The sequence below is a fragment of the Piliocolobus tephrosceles genome, chromosome 16, assembly GCF_002776525.5.
Source record: "Piliocolobus tephrosceles isolate RC106 chromosome 16, ASM277652v3, whole genome shotgun sequence".
NCBI lineage: Eukaryota > Metazoa > Chordata > Mammalia > Primates > Cercopithecidae > Piliocolobus > Piliocolobus tephrosceles.
In genome coordinates, this window is record NC_045449.1 from 12,638,445 (window position 1) to 12,652,110 (window position 13,666).

At 46.5% G+C, this 13,666-nt stretch overlaps 1 protein-coding gene across 1 annotated transcript in view; it reads left to right on the forward strand.

The window, feature by feature from the left end:
- Positions 1-13,666, forward strand: part of MYOCD (myocardin) — a 99,160-nt gene that overhangs the window by 62,632 nt on the left and 22,862 nt on the right. The window contains 3 exon segments of the mRNA XM_026456280.1: positions 5,194-5,369; positions 8,245-8,370; positions 13,309-13,556. Of these exon segments, the coding sequence (XP_026312065.1) occupies positions 5,194-5,369; positions 8,245-8,370; positions 13,309-13,556 (550 nt within the window).

Here is a 13,666-nt window from a genome sequence, read left to right on the forward strand (position 1 = left end):
GCTCCCAGCCAGTCTCATGCTGGGGGAGATTGGAGCGGAGGCCCAGGGTCACACCACGGAGCCAGCAGACTTGGTCGTTCCAGAGGCAGTCAGATAAGGTGACCTTTGTCCCTCTCTGCATGGGCTTGGCCTGAACAGGAAGGAGAGGGAGTGGCATGCCAGCCTTTCCACCCACACTCCTCCTACTCTGAGGAAGGTCCGCCTTTGCTTTCCCAGCGTGAACCTCTCAGGACCAACCAGTTTTTCTGGTTCTGGAGTTGTGCTGACCTTTGCCAAGCTGACCAGAGGATAAACTGCCTCCCGGGTGGTCTGTTTATTTCTTGACGATGTTACACTTGAGACAAACAGATGCTCCTACCAAAAACAATAGCAACAATAACCGCAAGAAATTATTCATCACTTACACGTCAGGAACCGGGCCCAGTGCTTTCCATATGTTTTTACCTAATCCTCGAAACCCTGAGAGCTAGCTATGATGATGATGATTTCCATTTTATAGATGGGGAAACCGAGGCTCAGAGAGGTCGAATAACTTGCCAGCAGTCACGCTATCCCTGAAATGGTAGAACCAAAAAGCAAACTCAAATGCGTCTGACTCCAGAACCCAGGGCCTCGTGGACCACACCGAACACCATAGGTGGCATTCATGCCCAAAGGAAGCCACTGCTATGTACTTACAGGAACCCCTCCACTGTTAACGTTTTTCCCATTGACAGCGACTGAGTCAAGTCTATAGCTTTGTGTGGGCTCCCTGCCCTTGCCCTCGTCTTCTGCCCTGGCAGTGGCAAATCTAAACCAGCCACTAGTAACCCTGAAGGAGTGGTGATGGACAGGGGCCCCCATGGTGGGGTCTTGTGGCCTGGACAGCAACCAGTGGTCCTCAGTGCAGCTGTCAGAGTGTTCTAACCTGGCACATCGTGCTTTTTAGATACCGGAGAAGAGTCATAATTGGGGCCGTGGCACTCCTCCTGGTTGTTTACGCAGGTGTAAAGCTGTCCTTGGGATGTAGTTCCATGCAGTCATGGTTTCCTCATTTCACTGACTTAAGCAAGAGAATGTCTTTCCTGTGCTACCCCTGCCCTACGTACCCCCAATTGTCTCCTACAAGCAATGTCTCTCCAGGGGTTGGCTCCTAAAATAGCCCTCTCCCCCAGCTGAAAGCACTTCTTTGTCATCCTCCCCAACCCAACTCTGCTAATGGCCACTCTATCATTTCTCATCCACATGGCCCGTCCTTTCATTGTCAGACGCACCCCTCTCCCTTTCTGCTGTCCTGTCCACCGCTGACAGTCACTTCAGGCTCCATTCAGTCCCACCTCCTCCAGGAGGCTTCTTGGACAACTTCGCATCGCTCTCTCCTCCCTGTAACCACCACTAGCACTCACCAGGCAGTCTGGCCCCTGACAGATCCTCTGATTGTGTCCCATCGAGATACAAGGATCTCCTTTCTCATGGTTTTCTGTCTCTTCTCTTAGCCATATCTTATCTGATCACACCTCAGCTTGTCTCTACTCCTCTTAAAATGGGAAGGCTGGTGTTAAACGCAATAGCTTAGGAATGCTCTGTCCAGCCCTGGGGAAGGGGGGACTGATCACCTGCACCTTTATCCCAGATACTCAACTTCTAGACTTTTGCACATCATTCTAGTGCTTCGACCTGAGGTCACCAAATGCCGGGTGTCAGAGTGGAAAGGGCTGATTCACTGGTGGTAACTTCAGGGCTCCAACGGTCTTTCCACCCCTTTACTAAGGCAAGTCCAAATAAAATTCATTGGGACTCTCCCTCCCCAGAATCTCCTGCCTTCTTCGTTCCTGAAAAGCAAGATGTCACAGTCAGTCCCTCAGATCTCAAAAATTCAGCTATTTGGTGGAATTCCGGAGACACCCTTAGTCTCCGGAATCCTCTTCCAGGATGTTAGGAGGTAGTCTGTCCATGAGTTAAAATAGCTCCCATTGCAGTGGAGTGAACCAGCTCACAGGTTGATAAGGTTCAACTTATCATGTATACAGAGTAGGCCAGGCGCAGTGGCTCAACCTGTAATCCCAGCACTTTGGGAGGCTGCGGCAGGTGGATCACAAGGTCAGGAGATCAAAACCATCCTGGCTAACACGGTGAAACGCTGTCTCTACTTAAAATACAAAAAAATTCGCTGGATATGGTGGCACGTGCCTGTAGTCCCAGCTACTTGAGAGGTTGAGACAGGAGAATCGCTTGAACCCAGGAGGAGGAGGTTGCAGTGAGTCGAGATTGTGCCACTGCACTCCAGCCCGGGCAACAGAGCAAGACTGCGTCTCAAAAAAAAAAAAAAAGTAGAGATGTTGGTCATTTTCTCTGCTACCCCTGCCCTACCTACCCCCCCGCCAATCAACTGGGCAGGCTGATGATGTTCCGTAAACCACACAATGGCTTCACCTGCTGCCTTCCAGGAAGGATGACTAATTCTGCCACCCTTCTGCCAGGTGAGTCTGAGACTGCGAAGACTGGCACTGCTGTCCTAGTTCAGTCCCAAAATAACTGGGTGGACCAGACCTTACAATGTGTTCGTTTATTAAAAAGAAACGAGAAGGCTGGGTGCAGTGGCTCACACCTGTAATCCCAGCACTTTAGGAGGCCAAGGTGAGTGGGTCACTTGAGGTCAGGAGTTCAAGACCAGCCCGGCCAACATGGTGAAACCCTGTCTCCACTAAAAATACACAAATGAGCCGGGTGTGGTGGCACATGCCTGTAGTCCCAGCTACTTAGGAGGCTGAGGCCAGAGAATCACTTAAACCTGGAAGGTGGAGGTTTCAGTGAGTTGAGATCACGCCATTACACTCCAGCCTGGGTGACAGAGCAACACTCCGTCTCAAAAAAAAAAAAAAGAAAGAAAGAAAAAGAAATGAGAAAACATGCCCCCTTCCTGAACTATTAGGAAGTCTAACAAAGTTGGCTGTTTTTGCTATTGCTGCCACTGCTAGGTGAACTACTCATCCAGCTGCTACTGTTATTATTTGCTCTCTCTCCACTCAAAACAATGAAAGTTGGGTTTGGGGAGGATAAGAGGAGAAACCCCTCTCTCTCCCTTCTCTTAACATTTCTACCCACATGTTAGAATATGTAGAAAATGTTGCAATTTGGTTAATTTCCTCTAATTTGTACACACCTGGGATGTGATACCCTGTGTGGAGACAGGAGGGGTCTTTGTCACAAGAAGTATCAGATCAGAGAAGATCCACATGGATTTAGACTGAAGGAAGTGGGCAGGGGAGGTAAGATGACGAAGCTCTCAGACAGAGGGTCCCGCTGGGCAGAAAAGACTGGCTGCCCTGAGAGTCTAACAAAGTCACATGCAGGATCTCTGACAATGTGAATGGCACTGGCCCAGGGCATGTGCCATGTGGATCCTAAGAAAATACAGTGACTTCTGGAATGTGGAAGGTTTAACCCCGTTAGGGGAGCGGGCAGTGGGTAGGTGGGTTAGCCCCACCCACCCACCTACCCACTGCCCGCCTACCTGGCCCTCAGTAATACACATCATCCCTTGCGGATTTAGACTGAAGGAAGTGGGTTTTTTTTTGAGACAGGGTCTTGCTCTGTCACCCAGGCTGGAGTGCAGTGGCGTGATCTCAGCTCACTGCAAACTCTACCTCCCAGGTTCAAGTGATTCTCCTGCCTCAGCCTCCCGAGTAGCTGGGATTACAGGCGCCTGTCACCGCGCCCGGCTAATTTTTTTAGTTTTAGTAGAGACAAGGTTTCACCACATTGGCCAGGCTGGTCTCAAATTCCTGCCCTCAGGATCCACCTGCCTTGGCCTCCCAAAGTGCTGGGATTACAGGCGTGAGCCACTGTGCCCAGCCACATTAGGCATTTTTCTAAGGTATGAATTTCTATGATGAACATGTATGACTTTTATATTCATGGAAAAGCAATAATGACTTTTATAAATAACCCATGGAGCAGAAATGCTCAGCCCCAAACCCCTCCCAGTTAGTGGGCCGCCCCGGGCCTGTGACTGGAGTTTCCCCCTGCCCTGTCCTTGCACGGCCTCCTTCCTGATGTGACACTTGAATGCCTGTGAGAGGGCCTGTGACAGATGCCAGCAGTGGTGGCGATGACAAGCCCAAAGCCACATTTGTTCCATTACTTCCAGCTCCTCGTTGCCTTTCCAATCCCTGCAGTGAGAGCTCCTTTCTCTTATCTGCACAAGACAAGAGTCAAAAGTTCTTGTCGGTGTGATTGCAGAATATCGGGCTGGAAAACTTCCTGATAATACCTAAATTCCTTTAGCAGAGCAGTCCCTGGAATCGGGTCAGGAGAGCTATGCGGCTTCAGCACATCGTGTACTGTGCAGCTGGATAATAAACCAGATGAAATGTGGCAAATAAAAATGTAAGGGACATATAAGGATGTCATTCTAATCCCATCTGGTGCGATAACCCCTCTCCCACACCAATTTTTCTGTTCCCTTAGCAAAACCATGCAGGCTGCCTGAGGAAGAGTCTCTGCTTGCGTGAGCCATTGAGGAGTTCCAAAATAGACACAAAGATATGAGGAATACAAAGAAATTCCAAATAATGAAAAATAAGGATCAAGCTGAAGTTTCTGAGACACATTTATGGCTTTTTGTAAACAGTCATGCACTCGTTGAACGGCTCTTCGGGACACAGTGGTGACATTAGCTAATTCTGACATTTAGGAATTTAAACTCAGTAGCTGTCCTAGCTTATCCTTATGAACAAAGTTTGCTAAACATTGTGTGCTGTGTGCCCCGCTTTATGTTTGAAGAGGATGCAAACGGCAGGCTGTCATCTCGATTCCATTTCTCATCGTAAAACCCACAGGACACGGGCGCATGCTCCTACCACATTTTCCTCTGGCCTCATTCTGCACCCAGCATTCCCTGTTCTTTCCTGCACCTTCCCCAATTTCAAAAACATATGGGTTCCCATAGAAAATGGGAAGAAATGCAGATACCTGAAAATAAAGTTTAACAAATGATGACAGACCTCTGATAGAGCAACTCTTTCCTACACGCCAAACAAACCACTTTTTTATAAACACAATCATTTAAAGTATAGCTTCACTCTTACCTAAACTTAAACTGGAGAGAGAGAGAGGTGTATTTTTAATAGAAGTGACACATCGAAGCATTTCTAAAAAAGCTCTTTGACTCTCCTAAGCCACTAACTGAATTTCTGGATTTCACCCCCTCAGGTAACCAGGTGAGTTTCTCCAAATCCACGGACGCTTTTGCTTTTGAAGAGGACAGCAGCAGTGATGGGCTTTCTCCAGATCAGACTCGAAGTGAAGACCCCCAGAACTCAGCGGGATCCCCGCCAGACGATAAAGCCTCAGAGACCCCTTCGACAGGTTCTCTGGGGACAAACCAGGTAAAAAAAAAAAAAAAAAAAAAGTAAAACAGCATCTCAATGTATTATCGGTTCACAGTCTTAAAATCGGTTACAGCTGGTTTTGCTCAGAGAACCCGGAGATGTCCCTGGCGGCCACAGCATTTTGATGCCTCTTCTCACTCTGTTCAGCACAGGCCTCTGTGTGGGGTGACAAAAGCTCCAGAAAACACTGAAAGAGAACCTCCAGAACGACATCCTTTAACTTATCCATTAAAGCATCTGCTCCGCCAAGCAGATACCTTTTATCTCCATTTTTATGGACAAAGTAGCTAAGGCTCAGTGATACTGGATGACTCGCCAACAATCTCCCAGCTAGAAAGTGCCAGGGCAGGACTGATTCAAAGTTCACCGTCTCTCTGTGCCCTGAGGACTCGCTACAGGGCTCTGGGGAGTGCAGAGAAGGAAACGCTGGCTCTCTCCAAGGCAGGGAGGCCCACGTTGCTTCTACTCTTAGCAGGTTTCTACCTAGCAAGCTGCTGCAAAATTCAGCCCCAACCCAACCATAACATTCACCTCTTTCTGGACAAAGCTACAAACCCTTGAGCATGAGGAACGTGTATTGAGAATACTCTTAAAGCACATTTGTAAAGAATAATGATGATTATGGGCTGGGCGCAGTGGCTCACACCTGTAATCTCAGCACTTTGGGAGGCCGAGGTGAGCGGATCAGCTGAGGTCAGGAGATCGAGACCAGCCTGGCCAACATGGTGAAACCCCATCTCTACTAAAAATACAAAAAGTAGCCAGGTGTGGTGGTGCACGCCTGTAATCCCAGCTACTCAGGAGGCTGAGGCAGGAGAATCATTTGAACCCGGGAGATGGAGGTTGCAGTGAGCCAAGATCATGCCATGGCACTCCAGCCGGGGCCACGAGAGAGAAACTCCGTCTCAAAGGAAACAAAATAAGAATAATGATGATTATGAACAACAGCTCCGGCCACATATTAAAAGCTCATTCTGGGCCAGGGGCAATGCCAAGTGCTTCGCAAAATTTCCTCATTTGAAATCAGAGACCTCTCCAAGTAGGTATCATCGAGGTGGATTTGACAGAGGAGGAACTAAAACTCTATGAGGCCGAGCAACTGGGTGGGCTCTAGAAATACGGCAGAGTGCCAGCCACGCTGGGGAAATCCAGCCAGAGGGTATTCATGGAGCCCCTAAGAGAAATGCCTGCGGGCGTCCACATATGAGGGGAAGGAGATGCGTAAGTGGAAGCCAGATGTGAGCCCTTCCAATTCTGCCTCTATCCGGAGAGTCCTTCAGACCCTCAGTCCCTGCTCTTTAGGAAGCATTTACCCCTCCTGGCCTCATATAAATTGTGCAATGAACTGAAATTAGATATATTTGAAAACTGTTTTTTTTTTTTTCCCACTGAAAAGTACCACACCGATATTAGGGACAGTTAAAATAATTATCATTCAGTGCCTCGTTTCCCAAAACCGTGCCAGTTGCTGTTTATCGTCATGCCTATCTTCACCCCATCAGAGCAAACCTAATGCTGCCAAGGAGAAAAAGTGAAATGGGAGGGAAAAAGGGAGGCATGGAAAGCTGAGCTGAGTTATTCGTGTGTTTATTGTGCAAGAGTTTATAATCAAAGCATTTTTCCTTCCCTGCATGCCACAGTTGGTCTTTGCAGCCAAATTTCTTTGATAACATCAAACGGTGTATCAGATCATTTGTACACATTATTCTGACAGTAAATTCCTCAGCTTCTGATTTCAGAATGGTTTGAGGAAAAGGCAAGTTCTTTTCTGCTTCACCTTAGGAGAGGGCAAGAAGAGAACAAGCACCGAACAATGCCGGGCAAGATGCGAAAGTCATTGTATATCATTTTTCCTGGTATTCATGTTTGACAGATGAGGACACTGAGGCTCCAAGAGAAAAGAATCCTTCAGGCCTTTGACAGGTGCCAGGCAGGGCTCAGGGAAGAACTGCAAAGCTCATTCCTAACCCCTGCACGGAGAGATCATGGGCAGCCCTGGCTCCTTTTTGTCAGAGTTGAAACAGAAGAATGTAGGAGAGAAAGAGAAAATAATTTTTCCCTTTACAGACTCTGCCTCTGATAAAGGTTTCTTATGTCTTTATACACATGCATACGTACACACACACACACACAGACTCACATATGTATACACACAAAACCACATATACATATACATGCCTGTGTGCACGCATGTATTCACATATGCGCACACACGAGACACACATGTGCACATATATACACACGTGTATACCTAACATATGCACACATATATGCACACACATGCACAGAAGCATGCATGCACATGCACACATGCATGCACATATACACACTCAGACACACACTTGCACACACACACTTTCCCTTTTTCTGCTAACATTCTTTTCCTCTCCCTTGTTCATTGTCCTACTTTCCCCCCACATTCCTACACCCACTCTTCCCTGCTGCTTTCTTTTGCAATTGCATTATGAAGACAGGTGGACCTTGTCACAGACAGGTGGAATGCTCACACAGCAAGACCAGATGTCCCAGTTTGCCTAGAACAGACCAGTTTTATACCTGTCTTTGGAATCATTACTTAGAATGATTCCCTTTCTCTCTCAAAAGTGTTCTCAGCTGGATGACAAGCATACACACACACACACACACACACATATATATATACACACACATATGTATATATACACACACACACATATACATATATACACACATGTATGTATGTGACTCCTCCCCCTGGGAAAGTAGGCTGATGTTTACTCGGGTAAGAAGCTAGGATGAAAGCAGCAGAGGTGTATGTACACGGACTCTGACATTTCTGTGTCACACAACTTATTCCTGTATCATCCTAATATCGGTAACATTTGGATTTCAGGATCTTGCTTCTGGCTCAGAAAATGACAGAAATGACTCAGCCTCACAGCCCAGCCACCAGTCAGATGCGGGGAAGCAGGGGCTTGGCCCCCCCAGCACCCCCATAGCCGTGCATGCTGCTGTAAAGGTATGGTCGCACCAGCCTCGGAGCCCCGCCTGAACGCTCGGCTCACGGAGCCAACTTGGAGCAGAGCTTTCTGAGTTAGGTCTGACAACGTGAGGAGAGTTACACGGAGGACCCATGCAGAGGTTCGGCTCACTGGGAGGGTCACCAAACAGGAGATGGGAAATGGGTCACTAGTGTATATGGACCAAGATTTCATTATCCATGCAGCACAGCAGAGGCCACCCCTGCCGTGGAGAAGGCTGTGGATTTGCATTTTCTTTGGGATCACAGCTCAGCCAGCGTGTTTCCGACGTAAAAGATTTCATAAGCTCACCCTTGAGGTAGATACAACTGATTGTAAAGCAGGATTTGCAAGTTTCATAAAACAGGTATACAGCAGTTGAATTTTATGCAAGGGAAGTATCCTTGAAAAGCTTGCATAAAGTAACATTTACATCATTCAGGCCAGTCTTCCGATGGAAATAAACAAGGGGTTTCATTCACAGTAGGCAGGTAGTTAGACTCATTATAGCAAATGTTTAGTTTTCTCAGCATTATTTTTTGTTAATTTTTATTTTTATTTTAATAGTTTTGGGGGTGCAGGTGGTTTTTGGTTACATGGATAAGTTTTTTAGTAGTGATTTCTCTTTTTTTTCTTTTCTTTTCTTTTCTTTTTTTTTTTTTTTTTTTTTTTTTTTTTTTTTTTTTTTTTTTTTTTTGAGACAGAGTTTCTCTCTGTCGCCCAGGCTGGAATACAGTGGCGTGATCTTAGCTCACTGCAACCTCCACCTCCCAGGTTCAAGTGATTCTCCTGCCTCGGTCTCCCGAGTATTTGGGACTACAGGTGTTGCCACCACGCCCAGCTAATTTTTTGTATTTTTAGTAGAGACGGGGTTTCACCGTGTTAGCCAGGATGGTCTCCAACTCCTGACCTCGTGATCCACTCGCCTCGGCCTCCCAAAGTGCTGGGATTACAGGTGTGAGCCACCACGCCCGGCCCTTTAGTGGTGATTTCTGAGATTTTAGTGCACCCATCACCTGAGCAGTGTACACTGTAGGCAATATGTAATCTTTAATCCCTCACCCCACTCCCAGTCTTCCCCCAATCCCCGGATTCCATTGCATAATCTTATGCCTCTGCATCCTCATAACTTAGCTCCCACTTATAAGTGAGAACACATGATATTTGGTTTTCCATTCCTGAGTTACTTCACTTAGAATAATGGCCTGCAGCTCCATCCAAATTTTTGCAAAAGACATTATTTCATTCCTTCTTATGGCTGAGTAGCATTACATGCTGTATAATGTACTACATTTTCTTTATCCACTTGTTAGTTGATGGGCACTTAAGTTGGGTCCATATCTTTGTACTTGCGAATTGTGCTTCTATAAACACCAGCGTTGTATCTCACAGTACACAGGCTGCTCTCTCTTCAGTTAACTGGATGCCTGGTAATCATGTGGCCTTCTTCATAATGTTTTATCCCAAATAACTTTTTTTTTTTTCTTTTGAGATGGAGTTTCACTCTTGTTGCCCAGGCTGGAGTGCAATGGTGCGATCTCGGCTCATTGCCACCTCCACATCCCGGGTTCAAGTGATTCTCCTGCCTCAGCCTCCCCAGTAGCTGGGATTACAGGTGTGCACCACCATGCCTGGCTAATTTTGTATTTTTAGTAAAGACAGGGTTTCTCCATGTTGGTCAGGCTGGTCTTGAACTCCTGGCCTTAGGTGATCGGCCTGCCTCGGCCTCCCAAAGTGCTGGGATTACAGGCATAAGCCACCGTGCCTGGCCTCTCCCAAATAACTTCTAACTGATTTGGGAGCACGTTTTCTCAGCTCGAGTGCCACCACTTAATGAATGTTAAAATGACTCTTATGGGATTTAAAAAAGATTGTAAATTGAAGTAAAAATTAATGATATAGTAATAGTTTTATCGTCTAATGGATGATAGACACTTCAGTTTCTCAGTAAGTCTCCCCCACTGAACCACAAGAGCTTAAACTCATCTGAAAATTCACTCAGCTCAACAGGTTTGAAATTATGTGACTATCAATGCATTTTGTTCATTGCAAGGGAAGGAGGAGGAGATGAGTCCCATTATTTCTAAAGCTGAGTATAAAGAGAAATGTTATTCATATTTCTATCACAGTATTTAAATTTTGCATAATTCAAATTAGCAGCACAGTGCGGTGGCTCACACCTGTAATCCCAGCACTTTGGGAGGCCGAGGTGGGCGGATCACCTGAGGTCATGAGTTCGAGACCAGCCTGGCCAACATGGTGAAACCTCGTCTCTACCAAAAAATGCAAAAATTAGCCAGATGTGGTGGTGTGTGCCTGTAGTCTCAGCTATTCGGGAGGCTGAGGCAGGAGAATCGAATGGCTTGAACCCAGGAGGCGGTAGTGGCAGTGACTCGAGATCGCAATCACTGCACTCTAGCCTGGTCTCAAAACAAAACAAAACAAAACAAAACAATTAGCAAAGCCTTCAACCTCACTGTAGTAGAAAGTATGATAGAAGCCCAGGAGATGAACAGATCACTTTCAATGAAAAAGGGCGATTCTTACAGACACCCAGCTGGTCCCGGCAGGCTGGTTGTAGAAGAGCCATCATTTTTTTCTGCTTAGTCAACAAACACACACAACCTTAGTATCCCCTGGGCTCAAAAAGGGCATAGTAGTAGTAGCCTTTACCCCACACTATCCAGAGTAAATGATCCGATTTCAGTACCTTCTGGAATGTGCTAAGGCAACACGGAGAAAAAAAGCTCTTGGAACCCCCCCCTGCCCCCGTCTTAGCTGCGGGACCCTGCCAGGGCTGCAGCTCCCATCCTCCCCAGACAAGGCAAGCCCCAGAATGAGGCGACAACAGCAGCTGATCTGGAGCAAGCCAGGGAAGAGCTGGTTTCGGGAGCCCTGCAGAAACTGTCCAAGGACAGAAGACTGATTAATTAACTAGAATGCTAATCGATTAGTAAGCAGGGAGAAACGGAGCCACCAAACACACAGAAATACTTGTGCTCACTATTCATTAGTCGCCAGGAAGAAGTCTCTTTGGAAAACAAAAGAGCCTTTGGGGGTGCACTGCGCTGAGTCCAAGCGAGTTGTAAGCTCCTTTGGATAAGGTCACATTCAGATGTGTAGTTTGTGGTTAAAGTGGAGAAGCTGCCAAGTCAGAATATGCCTGCCAGCTGTTCAGGAGCCCCCTCTTCTGGACACCGGTGGTAACACACTTTTCTTCCAATGTTCCCCCAAATCCTTGATCACTTGCAGTCATGACATCCATGTTCTTCATTTCAGCCTTCTGTGATAAAGTCAGGGTTTGAAAATTCCTTTTTTTCTTTTTTTTTTTTTTTTTGTGAGGGGGAGTCTCGCTCTGTCACCCAGACTGGAGCGTAGTGGCGCAATCTCGGCTTACTGCAACCTCCACCTCCTGGGTTCAAACTATTCTCCTGCCTCAGCCTCCCAAGTAGCTGAGACTACAGGCATCCACCACCACGCCCAGCTAATTTTTTCTATTTTTACGAGAGATAGGGTTTCACCATGTTGACCAGGCTGGTCTTGAACTCATGACCTCAAGTGATCCACTCACCTCCACCTCCCAAAGTGCTGGGATTACAGGCGTGAGCCACTGCGCCCAGCCTGAAAATTACTTTTATTAAACCTGATAACAGGATGGACCCATTCCTTCCTAAATACAAAAGTATTTTATTTCAGGAGCAGGTTATAGACAGAATTACCTGTTCATTGACTACCTGTTATTATTTCAATATTATCTTTTATAGTCTTTATACTGATTAGTGAGAGAAAAAGTAAAGAATATTTTCTCCAACTTGCAGATGAGGAAACTGAGATGTATTAAAGTTAAGTGATTGTACCACTTTCAAACATTTGTCTTATCTTCCAAGACTATACCCTTAACTTCCTGATTCAGTGTGTCCGAATCATGCAATACATGCTTTGGGTTCCAACTCTGGGAAGTGTTCCAGTAGGTGGATAACCTTTCCCATAATAAGTAAAGTATCCTTATTTCAAAAGGTGTTACTTCCTGATCTTTCATCGGTATTTGGCAGGCAGGCGAGAGGGTGTTAAGCAGGCAGATAGGCAGGGTTTATCTTACTTTCAGTCCAAAGCAACAAATAACCACATTCTAGACTTTCAAAGAAAATCTTAGTTTCATCTAAGTTGATGTCATTAATAAGTCAACTTATTAAGTGTTTAACTAAAGGTGACTGCCCATATGCATATGAATGTTCTTTTGTTGTTGTTGTTGTTGTTGTTATTTTGTTTTGAGATGGAGTTTCACTCTTGTTGCTCAGGCTGGGGTGTAGTGGCGCCATCTCATCTCACTGCAATCTCTGCCTCCCAGGTTCAAGCAATTCTCCTGCCTCAGTTTCCCGAGTAGCTGGGATTACAGGCACCCACCACCACGCCCGGCTAATTTTTGTATTTTTAGTAGAGATGGGGTTTCACCATGTTGGTCAGGCTGGTCTTTAACTCATGACCTCAAGTGATCCACCCACCTCATCCTCCCAAAGTGTTGGCATTACCGGTATGAGCCATCGCGCCCAGCCACGAAAGAACTTTCTACAAATAGTCTCAAGATCAGAAGGCAGCCTTTGTTAGGCCATCAGTTGGTTTTAGGTTAGGAAAATGCACTCATTGAAAGACAGGATTACATTTTGCTGTACTCTAGAAAGGAAAAATTCTGGAGCTGCTTCTAAGATTCAACTTTCCCTGTCTAAGGAGTGTCCTTCCAGTGTGACACATTTGCAGTGACTTTGTTCATTCACAACGTTAGTGTTCTAGGAGCTCTGTGTACATCATGCCTTTGCTATATTGTATTTCTGAGATTCAAGAATGGCCATCAGACAAAACTGCCTCACAATGTGTCCGTGATGCAAAGTCATTCTCAGTCATGGCCTAAAGCACTTGCCATTTCCTCATCCTCTTTGCAGTCCAAATCCTTGGGTGACAGTAAGAACCGCCACAAAAAGCCCAAGGACCCCAAGCCAAAGGTGAAGAAGCTGAAATATCACCAGTACATTCCCCCAGACCAGAAGGCAGAGAAGTCCCCTCCACCGATGGACTCAGCCTACGCTCGGCTGCTACAGCAACAGCAGCTGTTCCTGCAGCTCCAAATCCTCAGCCAGCAGCAGCAGCAGCACCGATTCAGCTACCCAGGGATGCACCAAGCTCAGCTTAAGTAAGTCCAGCAAGCCTGGGAGGGTGGCTGTGGGCAGAGGTTGAGAAGGGTGTCTGTTAACATCTATCTGAGGTACATGGGGCCAGCACCGTGGGGCCTAGCAAGTCCTG